Source organism: Dreissena polymorpha, chromosome 10 (genome assembly GCF_020536995.1).
Source record: "Dreissena polymorpha isolate Duluth1 chromosome 10, UMN_Dpol_1.0, whole genome shotgun sequence".
NCBI classification, from domain to species: domain Eukaryota; kingdom Metazoa; phylum Mollusca; class Bivalvia; order Myida; family Dreissenidae; genus Dreissena; species Dreissena polymorpha.
The window spans coordinates 38,735,285-38,756,006 of NC_068364.1; the positions used below are offsets into that span (position 1 = coordinate 38,735,285).

Consider the following 20,722-nt stretch of genomic DNA (forward strand, 5'->3'; position numbering starts at 1 on the left):
AGGACAAGTCCTTGTATGTGGTATCAGATCCCATACTGTCATACAGGTCGATCGTGAGGGGAAAAATAAAATGGCAACTCTGGCTTCAGAGAAAGATGGACTGCGCTACCCAGTGTCAATCTGCTACAACACCAACACTGACCAGATCATTGTGGGACTATATGCTAGCAATACAATCCGTGTTATGGAATTGTAATAGCTCATTTACAATGTATGTGGATACACATTTTTATATAAACATAGTTATAAATGTAATTTCCGTTTTTTCTTTAAATGGCGCATTTAGTCAAAGCAATTTATATCTGGACGAGGCAAAAAAATATTCATACAGTTTAAATATCGTTTATTATTTTACAATTAAATAAACTTTATTTTGAAAAGTAAATTGTTTTAATGCTTTAAAGATCGTAGCAAGCATTATTTAAAAAAAATCATGTATGAAAACTGTCAACTAATCTTGAATTAAGAATGTGTGTAAAATCTGCACTGTTTTGTGTGTTTTTTTATAATTTTTAATGTAATGGTACTAAATTTAACTATTTTTGGACTAGCTCGGTATGTGTCTGTGTTGATCTTTCTTAACGAACGAAACAAAAAGTCAGGGTAAGCAAATACAAAAAAAAACATGGGCTTGTTATTGGAATTGGTGTTGCGCGTGGACCATGAGCAGAGAGAATAGTTTGAAGAAATGTAAAACATTACATTCTGGCAATTTTGAAGCAATACACAAGTTGCATTGGTTAAATATGGTGTATTCGCAGCCACCCCCCCCCCCCCCCTTTAAAACCCTCATCCCAAAGTCGGTTAGAGTTCTCCACTCAATGGCTCTCTGCCAGCAATTTCGAAACTTCATTTCAGCCACAAGGGCCTGAAAGAGGAAGGTTGCGCCCACACTGTCGTTTGTCAATTTAGCCATTTGAGAAAATATTTTAAAAAAATGCTCAAACAAATTGTGATTTGCGAAAATGCTATAATCACGTTAAACTGTTCTTGAATACGTGTGCCAATTTTATTCCCGACTGGTTTTCTATCATCTTCTTTTTGTTTAATTGCAGTTGTAAGCATTTAAACAGTAAGAGGTAACTGGTTCTCACCAGAATATGCGACCTCCTATGACCTTATTGTTTTTGAAGTGCACATGTTAGCCAATCAACATTGAGCTCGCTGACACCTGACATAACGTATTTGAATGAAACCTCTTGGGTAGAGCAATCGTGTAATAAGACAAGCATGGTATAGACAAAATTTGTCTGAAAAAAATATTAAAGGTCATTCATTTTATGCCATTGATATTCACTCTATAACTTGAATATGCAGTACCGGTAATATTTGTAATATTTCCCAAAAAGATTGGTTCATTGCAAAAACGTGTTATGAAATAAATCAATGAAAAGAAGTATGATAATAATTTATTTAAAAGCTGAGTATTACAAACCTTTCTGTCGAGTATCGATCTTAATTTATTACCGATAATAAGTAAATCATTACGGACAAATCAAAACCTTACTGAAAGCGTAATAATTTTATCAAATGAATGTGTTTAAAACATTTTCAGTTGTGAATTCATAATACAGGTACAGCAATTCATTTAGTTTGCTATAAAAATGGCAACAAATCACATGTCAGTTTAGTTGCTGAAATGGCGTTAAGAGTCCTCTGGGCAATAATTTTTCTGACAAAAAACCCCAACAATCTTAAACAACAAAGCATTAGAGAATTTTAAGAGTCATGAACAGTTATTGACATGTGGCTCCGCATTAACAAATAAACACAATTTATCTAATTAATCTATGAGTTTAGGAGCAGAAGTCAAATACATTCACTGTTGGTAGCAGTATATTGGAGAAATAACATGCTTAGTCTAAAGGTTAGAGTTTTGAAATGGAGATAGTGCAAATCTTTGATACTTTGATGTTATTCTACGTTGATAGCAGGATTTATTTGTAATGTATGTGATCAATCAATATGTGCTTTAATTGATCGATCTTGTAACAAATGAGCTATTGGGATATGCCTGTAGTTGTGTGTATTATAACTATGCAAAGTGTACTTCCATGTATTAAATGAATGATGTTATTCTACTTTGACATGTATAATTGTCATGACATGTTATATTGACAACTGTATGCAAGATTATGATAAGTGATAATATGTGCTTTGTTATCATTAAATGACATTTAAAAAATACACTAGTTAATATTTTTCATTTTGTTACCTGTCACAACCGACAAACGAAAACTGGTTGGCTCAAAAACATTCAGTGTGAGCTCTGTGTAGGAAGGTATTATAAGGTGACTTTGACCTTAAATGCAAACAATCTTAATCACATATAATAATGGCATTTTATTTCATAACACACCATAATATACCGTCCTAACGCTGTTCCATCCCCTTGTGATTTAAGCTCCCTTGGGCAACTGAGATACTTCGCCAGCGATCTAATTGACAACTTCGACATATCTTTTCTGCTTGCTCTAATTCAGCTTAATACTGTATTTCCAAGGAGTATCTGACGTTTAACATGTTGCGGTATCTTACAAGAAAAACGCATATCATGAGTTGATACTTTGTCAAAGTTTTTGGTGACATAGTGGTGGTCCGGGTATCGATAGATAGCGCTGAACTTGGGTTCGTATTTTCATTCTCTGAATTGCTCTCATTTTGTTATTGACGTTTTTTCAGTTCAAGGTGTTTTGCCTGCAATTTGTTACACTCCTGTCTCTTCTTTTTAAGAGCCATTGTCACTCGCATTCTTGCTCCCGCCTTTCGTCTTGGAAACAGCATGTTAACCACAAGTTCTTATAAATATTGGGTGCATTAACATAGACGAAATTTCACGCGCACAAGTCCTCCCGTTCATCATGTTAAATGTACACGATCTTCAACAATAGACAAATTAATAATATTAATACATGCCATGGCCAATGCGTCCCAACAATCTATACCAGAGTTCAAGCTTCATTTTTATATTACAACGGGTATTTGAACAATATATACATACTTTTTCTACTATGGAATTTTCGCATAAGCTGTTAAACACTGGTGAATTATAAACAGGCTAATCAGTTTGCACAGGAAGATGCGGTGGTTATCATTCTTAGCGTAGTAAAGAGCGGACCGACTTGCAAAACTTGCTCTTAACCTTAGTTGTTCGCAAGCTAACAACTAAAAAACCGAGTACGTATGCCGAATACTGTTGTTCACGGAACATTATTGTATTTCATCTAATGGAACCACATATATCTCAGAGACGTGAAGAATCACATGAAAATTATGATTTAAGCAAGTTAAAATGTATATAATATTATTCATATAGCTACTGAAAAACACGCTAGGACGCATAGGCGTTTACAAGTAACTGAAAACAAGATCTTAACTACAATGTAAAGCCTGTTGTTCATGAATATTCCTTATTCTTGATCATACAAATAGTTTTTCGAAAAGGCTTGATGTATAATACATTGCATATTGCAAAACATTTAAAATGGCAGGAAAATAATATGATCGGAAGATATACGTATTAAATATCCTTGTATAATGACACAACAGGCCACCATGGCATGCAACTGTTTGTCCTTAACTGTTAATACTCTGTTGGTTAGTCGTTGGAAATTTTACACATTCGATAAGTATCTTCTTTCTGTCAAGGACAATTAAGAAACTATATTCAGCCTGCTGGTATGCAAAATGTTTTAATGTAGAGAAGGCTTTGCTGTGATATTGAATTTATCAGTCCGTGATTCCCGGGCGTTGTATCAGATTGCAAAGATACAATGCGTATGCAACTGTTTGTTTGAAAACTAAGGACTCACTGTTATGTTTTCAGCGCTAACATGCACGTAGGCCATACTTAAGTACGGTATACTTTTTCACAATGAAATTGAGGCCTTGACATAAATTATTGCATTTTAAGTGGGTTTTAACATGCGATTTAGTTGCAGTTTCATAACATGTAACCGCTGCGTGCTGTAAACATAAAGCTTGTTATATGACCCGCGGGAAAAAAAACTAGTCCTGTTAAAGCGAATTTACACATTTGAATTATATAAGAAAACGAATGAGGTTTTTGCCAACATATGACGGTGTGCTTCCGCATTTACATGTGGTACTACATGTTGGTGCTCTATTATTCACATATCCATAATACTTATAATGAGTATATGGAACAGACGATCATATAAAGTACAACATGGTAGATAATAAGACGATACTTAATGTCATTTGCAGTACATACAATCGACACTTTTTAATGAAAAAAAAAACATAATAAATTGCAACATGAATTCAAAACCATAAATAAATATAATTAAAAATGTTTTGTGTTTCTATTATACAATTACTCGATTGTATTAGGCTTGTTTCAAACAGAAAATGATAAATCATCGCACTTAATAAAAGACCTAATCCTGTCTTGTGTATATACCAGTAAAGTATGTCTAGCAGGAAAAGAATATAAATACACATCTAAAAAACTTTAAGTGTGTTATCAATAAGGTAAATAATGGCCAGCTTGTAAGGGAATTTTCTTGTCTTTTCTTTATTTTAGAGTGTGCAAATCTGATATCAGTTAAACAATCGGTTTTTTCCAGTTCCTAAAATTGGAATAACCACGATACCATGCAAAACAAATTCTCACCCTCTTCCATATATGGCCTATTTGCATGTATTTTATCAAACCCGGTAATGAACCTGACATAACAAACCTTTCAATCGAATACATTATAGAATCAAGAGAGCGCACAATTTCAATGGAAAGAATGGAAAAACGTATAATTGTATCGTTGCTAAGCGCCCAATACCTAACACCTAACGCAACAACTAATAATCCTTTTTATCCTATATATTCCCTTAGTATCGGGAGCTACCGCCCCCAAACCCCGCTTTGTCGATAGTGGTAAACAACTGCGTACCGTTTGAGTGCAATCTAGCCTAAAAAACAACAACAACACGCAATGGATCCGACGATGAGCGGAAAGTGTTGAATGATTGTGAATTTAGAGGAAGGTAGTTCTGTAAGCAGTGTTTGTAGTTTTTTTTCACCGGCCTTTTGATTATTATATCATGGGTCGATGTAGGGTACCCTGTTTTTCCAGTAATTTCCCTTGTTTACTGGAAAATGAGCGGGTCCGGGGTCTGCTGCGTTTCATTCCTGTAGTCTTTATACTATCGATATATAGGGGTATTTTTTATTTAGCCATAAGATTAGCTTTATGGATAGAATTTCAAACTCCTGTGATTAAACATATAGCAATTGCGTTTCTTTGCATTTGTTCAAGTTTCTTGTTTTATCTGGACAGGGAACATGATCAGTACGTATGTATTTCAAAGTTTAAATAGGAATTATGCTCTGTGTGCCTAAGTTCGATCACGTTAAACTTTGTCTCTGCGCATGCTCGATATCAACAACGATTACTGAAAACGTGCTATGGTATTTAGACAGAGTATTCAAAACTGTATCCAAATCTGCCAAAAAATGAAATATAAACAAACAAAACGGTCGTAAACGGTTAAAAACTATCTATTACCTCACATCATATATTTTGAAGATTACTGTAATGTGTGTCTTAAATATTTATCAAAATTAACAACAACTAACAATTAAGAAGGTAACAGAAAAGAACATTAAACACTCATAAACACACATTTGTAAAATTACCAAACATATTTACATTATGATACGATATTTTTCCTAAACACAATGTGGACATAGGAATGTCTCACCCCTTCTAAAAGTCAGTTTTTCGTGGAAATTGCGCTGCAGTAAATTGCTTAAATTTAACAAGAAACGTCTTTATTTACGTCTATTATCTTAAAATGTTATGCGCTGATCTAATTTATGAATGCCCTCTAATGAGCCCCATGTAAACAAAGCGCTTATTTACGGAGAATTGTATTACCTCCCCTGAATACTGCAGCGTCCCTGGCAATTTAGAAAAGAGTATTTTGATGGATTTTTTATAACTTAATGGTGATTTAAATAATATAAGTGCGATAAATGCATGAAAAATGAGGTATCGATAATTGACATAATTTAAGCTTTGTTATTCATAAAGACCTGTTTAAACCGCATTTTTACCAGAGGTTGACGGAATTACGACTTCTGTTATGAGTTTTCGCAGGAAGGCTGGCGCGTGATGTAAGTGCTGGTATTCGGAAATACGTCATAAAAAACTGATCGAACTTAGGCACCTGATCGAAATTAGGCACACAGAGGATAATGTATTAAAAAAGGAACTGTTCCTTACCAATGTAATTTAACAAACCTTTCTTCTAAATTTACAGACAAACCGTATTTTATATGCTTGTAGCAAAAACAAACATTGTCTCCTTTTGTATTTTAAGACTATATACAATATAAATTGCGTATAAAAATCTACCATTTTTATAGGTGTACTTTGTTCAATAAAAGAAATGCGTGCGCTTAAACATGACACAGTAACGAACCTGTCAAAATGACATAATTATTCGAGTTTAAATTTTGATTTTGTTTTGTTATGCATCTTAAAAAACTTGTTAAACTTAGTTTCTATTTAGGTTTTGTAAACTTTGAAGCGCCTAGATATTACAAATTCGTTGCACGATTTAAAGAAAAGCTCGCAGACATGGCATACATGGAATTATATCATGTTATTAAGAATCAATGATGTAGGTCTTTATATTTTCAATAAAAATGATACTGTTTTATCTGTGATTCTCTAGTCACACTATGAGTATATCGTTCATTTTTGGTTGTGTATTATTTCCTGACATGTTATATGATTAGGTATTACCCAGAGATTTCAATTGAAGCAGACTCCTGCTTTTTGATGCAAGCAGTTGCAATTGTGTCATTTTTCACTCCTCCAAATGATATTCCTTGCATCATTTTTATGCAAATGTTACTGGCGCCATCTGATCTATATTTCCTTAGTAAGATTAAAGAAGAGTGCATGAACATTTTTTCCAGTCAATATTAAAGAATTCTGAGTTCCATTTTTGTATGACAAACTGGATTGTCACAGTTTTTAATTAATATTTTATAAGTATGTTTCTCTTCTTAAGGGCTTTTTACTATTTTCTTAATGTAAGTTTGTAATATAATGTAATATAGGTCATTGAGATTTGTTTGGTCAACATATTCCCTGCACACATTTTACCAGTATTAAATATTGTTTTTAAACCTATTAATGATTAAACCAGTGAATAACAATTCCCTTCGCCTTACACTTATTCCTTTAGCCATGTTATTTTCATGTTGAAAGTAGCATACAATTTCCCCCTTTAACAACCCTGTTTTTAAGTCTTATTATATGTAGCAGGGGTTTATATTTACAAGGTAGAGAACTATGTGTAAGCGGCCCGGATAGCTCAGTCGGTAGAGCGTTCGCACGGAATGCGGAGGTTCCGGGTTGGAGTCCCGGTCTGGCTGCATATTTTCTCACCTTGGTTACATTGGCGCCCCTGCTACATATACTTAAAATGCAGAACCGTTTTTCGTTTTGTTTGTTTACCTGTTTATCCGATAGTGCTATACCGTCCCGAACAAAATACAACTCTTGTTTGCTCTTAATTACAAAAAGACCCAATTGACAAATTGATGGTTTTGATTTTTTTCGTCGCACACTAGAAAACTACAACAATATTACACATTATTAAGCATATAACACTTTTGGCATAGGTATGCTTGAAAATATGTGTTCATTTATGAAAAATCATTGTTGAGAATTGATAAAAATTAAGAAGAGTTAAAATACTGTTGGTCTATTAATCTGTTGTTGTTTTTTTAAATGCGTGTCTATTCTAAACGTGAATCAATTTCTTAGGATATTTTACACATAATTGTACATGACAGTCAGGACAGTTGCTTGGTTACAGCGGTAGCTTTTTGATCCGCACCAAGCACGTTCAAATCCCAGTAGCGCCTAGATTTATTAATTAATTTGTTTAAGTTACAGCTGCGATAGTTTCTATATATTTGTTTTTGCTACTTTAATTATTCTGTGTTAAACTTCAAAATCTAAAAAAAAATGTAACAATTCCCTTAAAAGCCATAGACAGATTTGAAAAAAAAAAATAGTGCCAATATCTGCCAACTTGAGGTTAAGGTCACACAGGTCAACCAGTAAGTCAATGAAATTGAACATTTAGCTCAGAATATTGCCTCAATGTTCGACTAAAATGACAACGAATTGAAAGTCTTCAAAAATGTGCACTTAGCTGTGAAGAAGCAAAAATCATATAAAGTGACATCAAGTTTCATGGTTTACTCTTATGTTTTACGGGATACCAGAAGCAGATGTATGTCAGACTGAAGGCTATTCTAAAGTCCTCATCAAAGTCGCAAATATGTTCATACAGCTAGATGGTCTGTTTACTTTAAACTCAGCGCACCACAAAGGCCAACGAGGTCAGACCCCGCACAATAGAGCCTGACCTATTGTGGCTAAATTGCACTATGATAAAACAAGAGCTTTCACCATAGTATGACATATGCCCCCTATAAACGCATTGATAGAAGTTATGAGCATTTTTCGGAACCTAAACGCAGATTTCGAAACCTAAACGCGGACCCTGAATTCAAGGTCAAGGTCACAGGGGTCAAAATTTGTGCGCGTATGGAAAGGCCTTGTCCATATACACCTGTATACCAAATATGAAGGTTACATCTGAAGCGACATATAAGTTATGAGCATTTTTCGAAACCTAAACGCAAAGTGTGACGGACAGATGGACGGGCAGACAGACGGACGGAAAGACAGACGGACAGTGCAATCACTATAAGCCCTCCTTCGGGGGCATAAAAAGAAGGTTGTCAGGAGTGCTTTGCTCGAGGCCAACACCCAGCGACAGTACAAAGCCACGAACACCAAAGTGTGCCCCAAACTGCCAAAAGACGTGCCAGACTTGCAGAAGTCTTAATTTGAACACATGCGACGCGCCATAGGGAAAACATACATAATTGGAAATCAATAGACACCTGCAACCTATGACTATTAGGGACATCATAGTAGCACGCCATATGTGTATCCTGGAATATAAAATGACTTTGACAAAAACTAGCAGATTCAGACATTAAATTCTTAATAAATGAATATGACGTTGTTTTTTTTATGTAAAACATGGATCCCTTCCTGCTGTAAGCATATTTATGGACGCATGAAACAGAACCAATCAGGCCATTGCAGTGGTGGCATTTAATTGTATCCTTATGCTATGAAAAGCTACATTGTACATTTCAGTAACCTTCCTCCCAGTGTAACCCCACAAATGATCAGATGGATAACATTTATTTTTTATGGACAACAAATATCATTTGTACACTATATATTTAACAATGCAAAAAGTAGTCCCAACCTGCTTGCAGCATAGTAAAATATAGTTTTCATTTAAATTATAAGATTGTTTGTACATTCATGGTATGATCCAAATAATTATTTCTGCAGTGAACTTAAAATATTTCTAAGCAACTATTTGACATTCTGATACATTAATATTAAGTCAACAACTCTGGCAAGGGCCCGCATCTTTCAATTACTGAGCATTTTAACTCCAAATCGAGTGTCAAAAAAGGTAAGTGACTAATGTGTTTACATTTTAGCAGTATCTACCCTGCCCGAAATGTGTGGAAACAGTGACTGCAGTAATACAAGTTGTTAACATGTTATGGTTTATAAACATCAAACCTGTAAAAATCAAAAATGGAAATATTTATATAAAATATTAAAAACTCGTGTATCATTGTCTACAGGCATTCTGCTTTATAGTTTGTATATTTTCAACCAATTCTACCTAAGAAATGGGCTCACGAGCATAACAATTAAACTAAAGCTTTTCATGCCATCATGCTTGAATAAATAGGTTTAAATCAGTATCCACCTATCTTAGTTTTATCACTACTTTATTCTACCCCAGCACATGCTCAGTTGACCTTCTGTACATTTATTTACAAAGTTTATAAGATATTCTTCAAAGTATTGAATTACAGTTAAATTTAGACATGTTATTTCTCAATCTTGGATTATTATGAGTATCATCCAAGATTTAAGAGTAATGTTGATTACTCAATCTGAGATGCAGATGAGTATGCAGTTTCGTTTAGTGAGACCTTGATTTTACTCAATTTTGTCAATTTACTTATTTATTCGCAATTTTTCTTCAAGATTTAAGAGAAATGTTGATTACTCAATCTGAGACGCAGATGAGTATGCAGTTTCGTTTAGTGAGACCTTGATTTAACTCAATTTTGTCAATTGAAATTTTTTAAACAGGTTGAACTCTGGAGTGAACATTTTTATTTAAATGCGTAAATGCCGTTTTGAACAGAACTTTGAGTTGATAAAAATGCAGCTCAGAACTGTTATAAACACGCACCAATCAATACATCTGTATCAGACAATTTGCAACTTACAGTGACAGTGACTTGTTCACAGTGTTGCAAATGACAATTTTGCTGAAAAATTGTCTTAGATTAAAATGATTATATTCAAGCAATCTATAATTAACTCATAACTAAGAAAAAATAATTGCCATATTGTTTTGTTTACCGATAATCATGAATCAAAATTGAAACAAATTAAATTGTTTGAAATGAATTATGCATTTTATATTTTTTTAGCTCATCTATTTTTTGAATAAAAAAATGACCTATTGTCATCACCTTGGCGTCGGCGTTGGCGTCGGTGTCCGGTTAAGTTTTGCGTTTAGGTCCACTTTTCTCAGAAAGTATAAATGCTATTGCATTCAAACTTGGTACACTTACTTACTATCATGAGGGGACTGGGCAAGCACAGTTAGATAACTCTGGCGTGCATTTTGACAGAATTATGTGCCCTTTTTATACTTAGAAAATTGAAAATTTTGGTTAAGTTTTGTGTTTAGGTCTATTTTATTCTTAAGTATCAAAACTATTGCTTTCATACTTGCAACACTTACTAGCATACGGGGACTGTGCAGGCAAAGTTATGTAACTCTGACTGGCATTTTGACAGAATCATGTGCCCTTTTTATACTTAGAAAATTGAAAATTTGGTTAAGTTTTGTGTTTAGGTCCACTTTATTCCTACAGTATCAAAGCTATTGCTTTCATATATTGCAACACTTATTAACTATCATAAGGGGACTGTGCAGGCAAAGTTATGTAACTCTGACTGGCATTTGGACGGAATAATTGGCCCTTTATACTTAGGAAATTGAAAATTTTGTTAAGTTTTGTGTTTTGGTCCACTTTTCCCCTAAAGTATCATAGATATTGCTTTCATACTTGGAACACTCGCAAACTATCATAAGGGGACAGTAAAAGGACAAGTTGCATAACTCTGGTTGTCATTTTTACGGAATTATGGCCCTTTTTTGACTAAGTAACTTTGAATATATAGTTAAATTGTGTGTAACTTTGAATATATAGTTAAATTTTGTGTTTTGATCCTTTTTACTTCTAAAGTATCAAGGCTATTGCTTTCAAACTTCAAATACTTTCATGCTATCATGAGGTTACTGAACCTGGCAAGTTGAATTTTACCTTGACCTTTGAATGACCTTGACTCTCAAGGTAAAATTATTAAATTTTGCTAAAATTGCCATAACTTCTTTATTTATGATTAGATTTGATTGATACTTTGACAAAACTACTCTTACCTGACATACCACAATAGACTCCACCCAAACCATCCCCCGTGCACTCCCCCCCCCCCCCCCCCCCCGAATTCCCCCCCCCCCCCGAATCCTCCCCCCTATTTTTTTAAAGATCATCTCACAAATGACCACCACACCCTCAAACTATACCCCCGCCCCACCCCCTCCCCCACCCCAATTTTGAAACGGTTAAAAAACACAAATATTTATTTTTATTATTTTATTTTTGAAATACCGTCCAACCATCGCACCCAATAATCCCCCCCCCCTCCCGTATTTTTTTTTTTCATTTTTGCATTTTTTTTCGCATTTTTGGAAGATAATGTAATAAATATCCACACACCCACACTATACACCCCTCTTCACTCCGCCTCTCCCTCCTTTGTGATTGAAATTGAGAGTCCCTTCACCTTTAAAAAGAAAATAGATGAGCGGTCTGCACCCGCAAGGCGGTGCTCTTGTTTGAAAATGTGTGTATTACTAACAAAGTGTTTAAATTAGCTTGAGTGGTGAAGTGGTATTGTCTAAGACTATACGTTCAAAGGACACTGGTTTGATAATGATAAAAATTTATTCAAAATATATGAAATTTATTAAAATTTACATGAAATGACTTTTTGAATTACTAAAATCTGTGAACAAGTCCATTTAAACGCTGACATCCTATTTTTAGAAAATAATGTACATCCATATTATCAGAAAAATGTAATACGCAATAAAGTGTCACCCTATTTTCAGAAAATGGCCTATGCACATATTATCTGCAAAATGGTAACGTGATACACAATCTTTTAGTATCTTGACAATGGACTTTGTACTTTGGTGTGTATTAAAACAGCCAACATAATTCATTCTCTGTCAGATTGAAACTTAGTTCATTGGTTATTTATAATATTAGCTTAAAACTGTGTGTGTCTTTATGAAACACATTCTGGTTTTGATAACCTTTATTGTATTCTATTAAAGGAGTGAAAATAATACAAAACTTTTTTAATTACAGGACAGTTCATAATACCTATTGCAAATTGCAACGTCTCTAAGTACAGTTCATACAAGTTCAGATTTAGTGAGGGACTATTCTTGTTGTGCTTGCGAAAGTAAAAATATCAAAGAAAGTGCTGAATTTTTCTGTGAAACATGTTTGAAGTGTTTTTGTAAAAAATGTCTTTATTATCATGATAAATTATATGTAAATCATTTGAAATATGGAAGAGGAGAAACAAATAAATGGCCCCTAGCAAAGACAATGGAGGATTTGCTACTGAAATGTGATGTTCACAACAACAAGAAACTGAAAATGTTCTGCCAAGACCACAGTCAGCTGTGCTGCTCGGATTGTGTTTTACTGAATCACAGGTAAGAGACATTCAGTCATAAAGTCCCATGGAGTTGAAAGGGATCACATTTATAAAAGGTATGTTTATATCACTTGCATTAATCAATTATCTTGATTATGTAACAATTTAAGTTAAGTTTTTAAAGCATTTTAATAGTTGTTCTTTTATCAATCTTGAAATGGTGAAAGTATAATATTTGAGGACATTTTTGCTCGACGTCAACGTCGCCAAGATTACAAAACGGGGCATTCATTGTTTGTTATGCAAAATCTTCAATTGATAATTGTATTCACTGATAGGTGACAACTCTACACTAAATAAGACTCCAAATGTTTTTTAATGAAAATCCCGCTTTTTAATCTTACCAATCTGACCATGTTTTCTGTTTTATCTTAATATTTAATGTCAAATTTATCATTATGATTTATGTTGCTATTTCAGAAAATGTACAAATCTGGCTCTCATTTCTGATTCCGTCAAAAAGCTGTCGGTGAATAGGCATCAGTTGTCAAACAAAATTAAAACAGTTCTTACTAAACTAAATAAGTTATAGATAACTCAAGAGGCCGGCATTCAGTCTGTTGATGGATCATACACTAAAAAACAGCAAGAAATCAGAGAGATGCGTAAGAAATTAAATGCTGCTTTGGATAAACTTGAAAATACAACCTTGAAAGATCTGGATGAAATTAGGACCGCTTTGAAAACATCTCTAAAGAAAGATGTTGACAACTGCAGCAGACTGAAGGATGAACTTCAACTGCTAGGTGAAGCTGTACAGGACCTTCATGAAAACAGCAAGAGAGAAATCGAGTTCATATCGGGCAGGAAATGTCTTGACAAAATACAGGAGTCACAGTCATATCTAAAGGAAACCCCAGTGAAGGTTCAGTGTTCCATAATATTCAAGGAAAACATTGACATTATGAAGAACCTGTCTAAACATTTCAATCTGGGGAAGATTGTAGAAAGTATGCAGTCTCTCAGACTGGAGATGATTCCAGCCCAGGTTGTGAGTTTGAAGAGGAAGTCTGACGATTATGTGAAAGCATGTAAGTGTGCACCGACACAACTTCTTACAAATGACCATTTCCTCGGAATGTGCTGCCCGGCAAGTGGGAAATTTCCATTTGAAATTGATCCATATGATTCCATTTAAAACAAGCATCATACAAACTGTCTTCTGATCTCGAATGGATACTGTGTAAAAAATGTGCTCTTATACAGTTTCTGAGATATAGCCCTGAAACTATGTGACAGACAGACGCCGAGACGGACCGACTAACAGACTGACAGACAGACACATAGACTGATGGACAACGGCAATAGTATATCCCTTTACCTTTTATCGTTGTTGGATTGCAATTGGTTTTGAAAGTGTATATGAGCATAGAAAATACAACGAAGAAATGTAAACCTTACTTTATACTTTAAAAATATGACATTCTGGCATTTGGAATAATAAACTGGTGGTATTGATTTAACATGGTGTTAGAGCCCCCGTTTTGGCATGTCTCACACTAAGTTTGGTCAGAGTTCTGCAACCAATGGCTTTCCCTTCAATTTCAAAAGTTCATTTCAGAAAAAAGGGACTTGTAATGGTATGCAGTGCACACACTGTTCGCCATTTGTGAATATATTGAAAATGTGTTTAAAACAAATTTTGATTTGAAAAAGTCTCTAAAAAGGTGCATTAAGGTGATGAATTGTCACTGTTGGTTGCAATATCTTGAAAAAAGACTGCATGAGGAAACATTCTAACTCTAAAGGTAAGAGTTTTGAAATGAAGCAAGGCAAATCTTGTTGTTCTATGTAGGTAGAATGAGTGGTTGGTAATACACTATACGTGGTCAAGGGAGCTTACATTGTATATGCCATTGATCTTTGTTGTTAAAAATAAGATCCATGATATTTCTCTCATTATTTCGGCTATTATCAGGAAATGTGTGCTTCTGTGAAGCAAATTAATGATGTTTTGAACTTTGACATATACAATTGTCATGATTGACTATTAAGGTAACAACTGCATGTTACATTATGATACTTGACAATATGAGCTTTTTATCATTTATTTAATAAATGAAATTTGTATGCCCCCGAAGAAGGGCATATAGTGATCAGACCGTCTGTTCGTCTCTCTGTCTTTCTTTCCGTCACACTTTGCATTAAGGTTTCGCATTTAGGTTTCGAAAAATGCTCATATCTTCTATGTCCCTTCACATAGCAACTTGATATTTGGCATGCATCTGTATTTCATGGAGCTGCACATTTTGAGTGTTAAAAGGTCAAGGTCATTCTTCAAGGTCAAAGGTAAAAAAACCTGTATCAAAGCGGCGCAGTAGGGGGTATTGTGTTTCTGACAAACACATCTCTTGTTTTAAAATGCGATATTTAATATTTTTATTTGATTGCAAGTTTCCGCAAGCCAAAACAGAAATTATTGTCAAGTGTGATCCATGTGTTGGTTGTTGCAATAATTCAACTCTCAGCATAACCCAAAGGGTTGCTGAGAGTTGCAATACGCCGTCTTTTGTCTAAAGGTACACAATGTGATCACCACTGCAAAAGCTAAGGGACACTGATACTGCAAGAATTAATCAATTTACTTGTCTAAAGCACAAACTCATGCAAATGGTGCCATTTAAGCAAGAAATAATTGCTTTTTATTTACTTTGTTATTCTTTTGTACGCTCTATCTACCATATTAGAAAACTGTGATGTTGCCTAAAAGTGTCGCTATCGGTTAGGTTGCAGAACACCAATCTTTTGCACATAGTGATATTTGATGTAACATAAGTTGATAACGATGTCGAATATTTACACTGTTCCAAATTTCAAAATTGTTGGCAAGAATAGTGTTGAAATATCGTCGTGTTTGTTAAGGTTACATGCAAAGGATAACCTCCGTAGGCTGCCATTCAGGTAAATTTAATTTGTTCGTTGTAATTTTTAGTATATGAACTCAATTTAGACTGCTTTGTCTGATGCCATCGGGACATGGTGGACATTTGTTATCAGAACAGTTACCAGGTGGTCATCATTTCATAATATAGATTATCAAGGATGGTCTGTTCTGTTGCTCGCACAGTCTGCTTGTCAGATATTTCAACAGTTACAATAATAAATATCAAATGTTAGGTCCTATCAGTGTCTTTCCACACATCCAAATATGGAAGGGTGGGCAGATTTGTAAAAAAAAGCCAGGTTCAGTGAGAAGCTGGGGAGAGTTGGTGGCAGTTCGAGAGAGAACGGATTTTACCTAAAATGTGAAGACAGTTAACAAATAAACATTATTGTTGTATATATTTATTCTCGTAGTGTGTAAATAAAATGAAGAGTTATATACTGTGTTGTGAAGTTATGAAATTCCTCCCTTGAAAATTGTAACAGTGTTTTTTGAAGTTAATTCATTGCTTTCCTTAATTGGTAATGAGCGATGTCTGTTTAGTGATGCGCACGGAATCTCTGAACTGAACTGCGATTGCGTTTATGAAAGGGTGCATATGGGAGTACTTTAATATGGACTACCCGTTAGGGGTGGTATAATAAGGTGAATTTGACCTTAAATACTCTACTACAGCCAAGATTTGGAAATTCAGGCAAAGGTGTTTCTCGACTTGGCAATTAAGGTGTCACTGTGCTTAAAGCCCGTAGGGTAAAAAAATCGTATGTTCGTTAATACATGTATGTAGAGACGTAGATATATACGTCCCTGCTGTATGCCAGCTGTTTTGTTATTACTTGGAAACATTTCACGTCAAAACATCCGCCAATTATAGATCGTCTCTATTGTCGGCAACCTCAATTGCCAACCATGTAGATTAATCGATTAATTTCATTTTTTTGACCGGAAATTAGCTCGCCATGGCGTACGATTTGTGGAATATAAAACCACGTTTTACAAATCAATGCGCTTAATTTGAACATAAATATTCTGTCCATTTAATAAAATCATGTATATCATTATGTTTTTTTCAAATTGTGCACTGAACAAGTAGTCATCTGATACAAATTATTTAGAATCTTATCTGATGAGTTATATGTTAGGTTTAGTTTACACTAAATTCAAAAGGTTCAGTGCCCATATGGTGCCATTATGAAACGGTCAATTTTGTAGGCATTTTCGAAGCGAAAGTAATACAAGAAATATAAATAACACTGATAATTTAAAAAGTTCTACAAGTGTTTAGAAAACAACAAAAGAAGCCTGCGATAATAAAATTCTGACAAGTTTTTTCTTTAAACATAGTCTGTTATTAAAGGGGCCTTTTCACGTTTTGGTAAATGGACAAAATAAAAAAAATGTTTCAGATTCAAAAATGTTCGCTGTAGTTATGATATTTGTGAAGAAACAGTAATACTGAACATAAACCATGCTCTTAAATATACATTAAATGGAATCTTTTGACGTTTTAAAAACCTGAAAATTATAAAGCGTTATACACATTTATTGTGTATGGGGAGGGGACTAAATCCCCTCTGAATGTAAAGCTGATTCCCAGTGGCCAATTTAACCCAAAGTTGTTTTTCCCAAAGTCAAGGAATCGGTTGATCTTTTTAATGGAGAATCACTCTGTCCAAAAATCCAATACATCCCGGCAACTTCCCTACTAGGATATCCTGGTCAATCCTTTTGAGGAATATACATGGATCATTCAAAACCATCTTCCAAGGTAGTTGCAAACACAAACTACAGATTTAAATTGCGATCAACTTGTGTCAAAAAAAGTCTTAGTAAATATAGACCGTCTTCTAAAGGACCACACATTGCTGTATAATGGGAGTTGATCACAGTTTTTTTGTATTTTTAAACAAGATGTGTTTATGAAACACTTGTCACCCCCATATATTTGACTTTTGAACTTGAAGGATGACCTTGACCTTTCACCACTCAAAATGTGCCGTTCCATGAGTTCACATGCATGCCAAATATCAAGTTGCTATCTTCAATATTGCAACAGTTATTTCCAATGTTAAAGTTTGATGCAAACAAACCAACAAACAAACAGACGGGGCAAAGACAATATGTCCCCCAGTACAGACTTGGGGCAATAAAAATATCATTAAATTAATTTACTAACAAAACTGTATACTTGCAATTGTTTTAAATGATAATTAGAAAAGAGAACAAGATAAAATAAAACAAACATGCCAGCCCTGGGACCTCTAGAAGCATGCTTTTAAATCTATGTTATTAAACAAATGACAGCACAGCAATACACATTTTTGCTAAAATATTGATGAAAAGTTTTCGTATGCTTTATAATGTTTACAGTCTATGAATGATGATTATCAAAAAACAAATATGTATTTTTTTTTCAAATTTACTTAGGAGTGTTATTTTGTGTGTTTGAATGTTATTTATACATTCTGTTTTAAAAAGGACCTTTTTTCAAAAATTGTCAGTTTGCAAAACTGTAAACAAGTCCCTCAATATAAACCCTTTGCAAGTAAGCAGTTGCTGGAAAATGACCCAGATACATGTGCTAACATTCATTGTTACCGCATTCTCTGTGTGTTGTAATACAAATACAAACACTTCCACCAGACAATTTATTTAAGAAATTAAAGACAAATGATTAACTTTTTTTTTACAAGTCATCAACAAAAGACTAAAGTACATGCATACCAATATCAGCAGTTGTTTAATTGTGTGTAAAAAACATTGTTCTAAATTATCTAAAATATTGTCTATTTGTATGCAGTTTTTCTCATAAAATTTGGCTATATTGACATTCCTGCTCATCTGATAAGTACAACAAAACAGAAGGAAAACCTTAGAAAAAACAAGTAACGACAAAACATCAGCAGTTGAAATGTAACTATCACAGGTTAAATCAACATCTATGACAATATTGTCTTGTTGTGTTAATAATTGTTTTTTTTTTAAATTGTTTGTCATAAAACATCATTTCAGATCGCCTTATTGTTTAAGTCAATTGCTAGTGAGGTTTTATTTCAGATAAAAAATATTGTGATGCTAATGTATAAACAACATTATTATAATTGGTTTACGCCTCTTAAAGTTATGATTATTGTTAAGCACACGGATACAAATACACAACTGTAGTGTATAACAGTCTCCACAATTGGAATGTATACACAATTATCACAGACATATCAACTATAGGTACAACAATCATAATGTGAAGCACAAATAATTACATAAAAATATAAATTTTTAAAATAGTGTCCTGTTTTTCTTTAAATATTTAAAGACATACATCAAGCGCTTAAACAATTCCTTTTAGGAAAGATTTCGTCACAAGTTATTGCCGACTAACATTCAACACCATCTTTAGTGAAATATCATTAATTATTTATTTTATAACTCAAAGTTTAATAAATAGTAACTATAATAATAATAAAGGACGGACTTTGTAAACAATAGTTCAAAATATTTAACAAACTTAAAATACATTTCAAACATTACACATTTTGATCAAAGAAATGTTCAGAAAAAAACACAACTGCAAAAAAAAAACACGCTACACTAAAGTCCATTGTTTATTAAATCACATAAATGCACTTATAATATAAAAGTCTGTGTCAAAACAAGTACAAATAAATAGGTTAAAATAGTGATGCAAGTATAAGTTGCAAAAACAAAGCATTGGTCAATCCACCAACAAGATCACAATATAGATCTAGTGTATATTATGGACAGAATCACGAATACCAACTGGGTGCCCCATTCATGGATATGTAAAACAAATTTGAAAAGAAAATAAAGTTATTTGAACATTGCCAAATTTCATACCCAAAGAACAGGACCAAAGCAGCGCAATTTTTACAATTAACAAGTGGCCAAATTGTTTGTCTATTTTTTCAGGGGTGTGATTTAAGAACCATTTCATGGGAGAAAAATGCCCTACTCCCCTTATAGGATTAAATTAAACTCTTCGTTTGTATATAAATCAATAAAAGTTAATAACTATTTGTTAAATTGATTTGTCATTGAAAAATCACACCTCTGCTTTTACTTAAATTCAATGGTCTACCAGCGGACGACAACTAAGATCGAGCTCGGGCCCGTTTAGTTGTCGAGCTGGCAGAGCATGGCCACTCCCCGCTGGACCCAGTGGTCTTCGGGCTTGTCCGTCGGGATGAGCATCCCGATCACGTAGTTGGTGGAGTGGCCAGTGGTTGACAGCACACCGCGACGCTCGCTCGTCTTGTACACGGGTATGTGATAGACGCCTTCCTCAACCAGATCTGCACGCTTGCAAGGCTTCACCCAGATCTGAAATGAATGTTTTTTTCTGGGTTTTGACTGTTTTGACTCGAGACTTTTGAATTTGTTACCAAATTCATGTGAATAATACCCTTACACTGTTAGATGCGTTAGTGATAAATAACAAAAGAATGTGCGAATCATTTGTTTTGCACATCTACAATGCAAATGATGAATAAAATTGCTTTAGAAATATTGCAGTTGTCACTTCAAAGTCTTTTGGAATGTGTAGGTACTGACTGACTGGCCAAAAAACTGACAGACAGAATGACTCCTAAAGTACCTCCTCTCAGAATTATTTTGCAGGTGTATGATAAAAATTAAATTTTAAAAAGTTCTCTTAAAACCAATGTTACAAGGTAATCATTTTCCTTACAAATTTTGAGAATAAAGGGCTCACATCTTATTTTATAAAAAAGGTTAATTTTGCGGTTCAGAGTTTTGAGGATACCACAGCCGTGTCTTAGTTCACACTGAAATGCAGGTTATCCCTTTCTTTTACGGTCAAAAGCAAAGTGAAAATGAATATATGCAACCAGCA

The 20,722-nt window shown here is 34.1% G+C and overlaps 2 protein-coding genes and 1 long non-coding RNA gene across 8 annotated transcripts in view; 2 read left to right on the forward strand and 1 right to left on the reverse strand.

Moving 5' to 3' along the window:
- LOC127848500 (uncharacterized) overlaps nt 1–2,185 on the forward strand; it is a 458,919-nt gene extending 456,734 nt beyond the window's left edge. For all 3 annotated transcript variants that reach the window (XR_008034545.1, XM_052380996.1, XM_052381002.1), the window contains one exon: nt 882–2,185. The gene's annotated coding sequence lies outside the window, so the exon portion shown is untranslated. The remainder of the gene's footprint in view (nt 1–881) is intronic.
- Nucleotides 1–20,722, reverse strand: part of LOC127848498 (dynein axonemal heavy chain 7-like) — a 281,861-nt gene that overhangs the window by 131,365 nt on the left and 129,774 nt on the right. For 3 of the 4 annotated variants that reach the window (XM_052380993.1, XM_052380992.1, XM_052380991.1), the window contains one exon: nt 18,487–20,190. The exons of the other annotated variant lie outside the window; for it this stretch is intronic. In XM_052380993.1, the coding sequence (XP_052236953.1) occupies nt 19,984–20,190 (207 nt within the window). In that variant the 3' untranslated portion in view covers nt 18,487–19,983. Of the gene's footprint in view, nt 1–18,486; nt 20,191–20,722 lie in introns of those variants that run through there. 4 annotated transcript variants of the gene reach the window in all.
- LOC127848502 (uncharacterized) lies at nt 11,972–16,290 on the forward strand. Its single transcript, XR_008034547.1, has 2 exons — nt 11,972–12,966; nt 13,389–16,290. It is a non-coding gene; the product is annotated as an uncharacterized LOC127848502 (long non-coding RNA).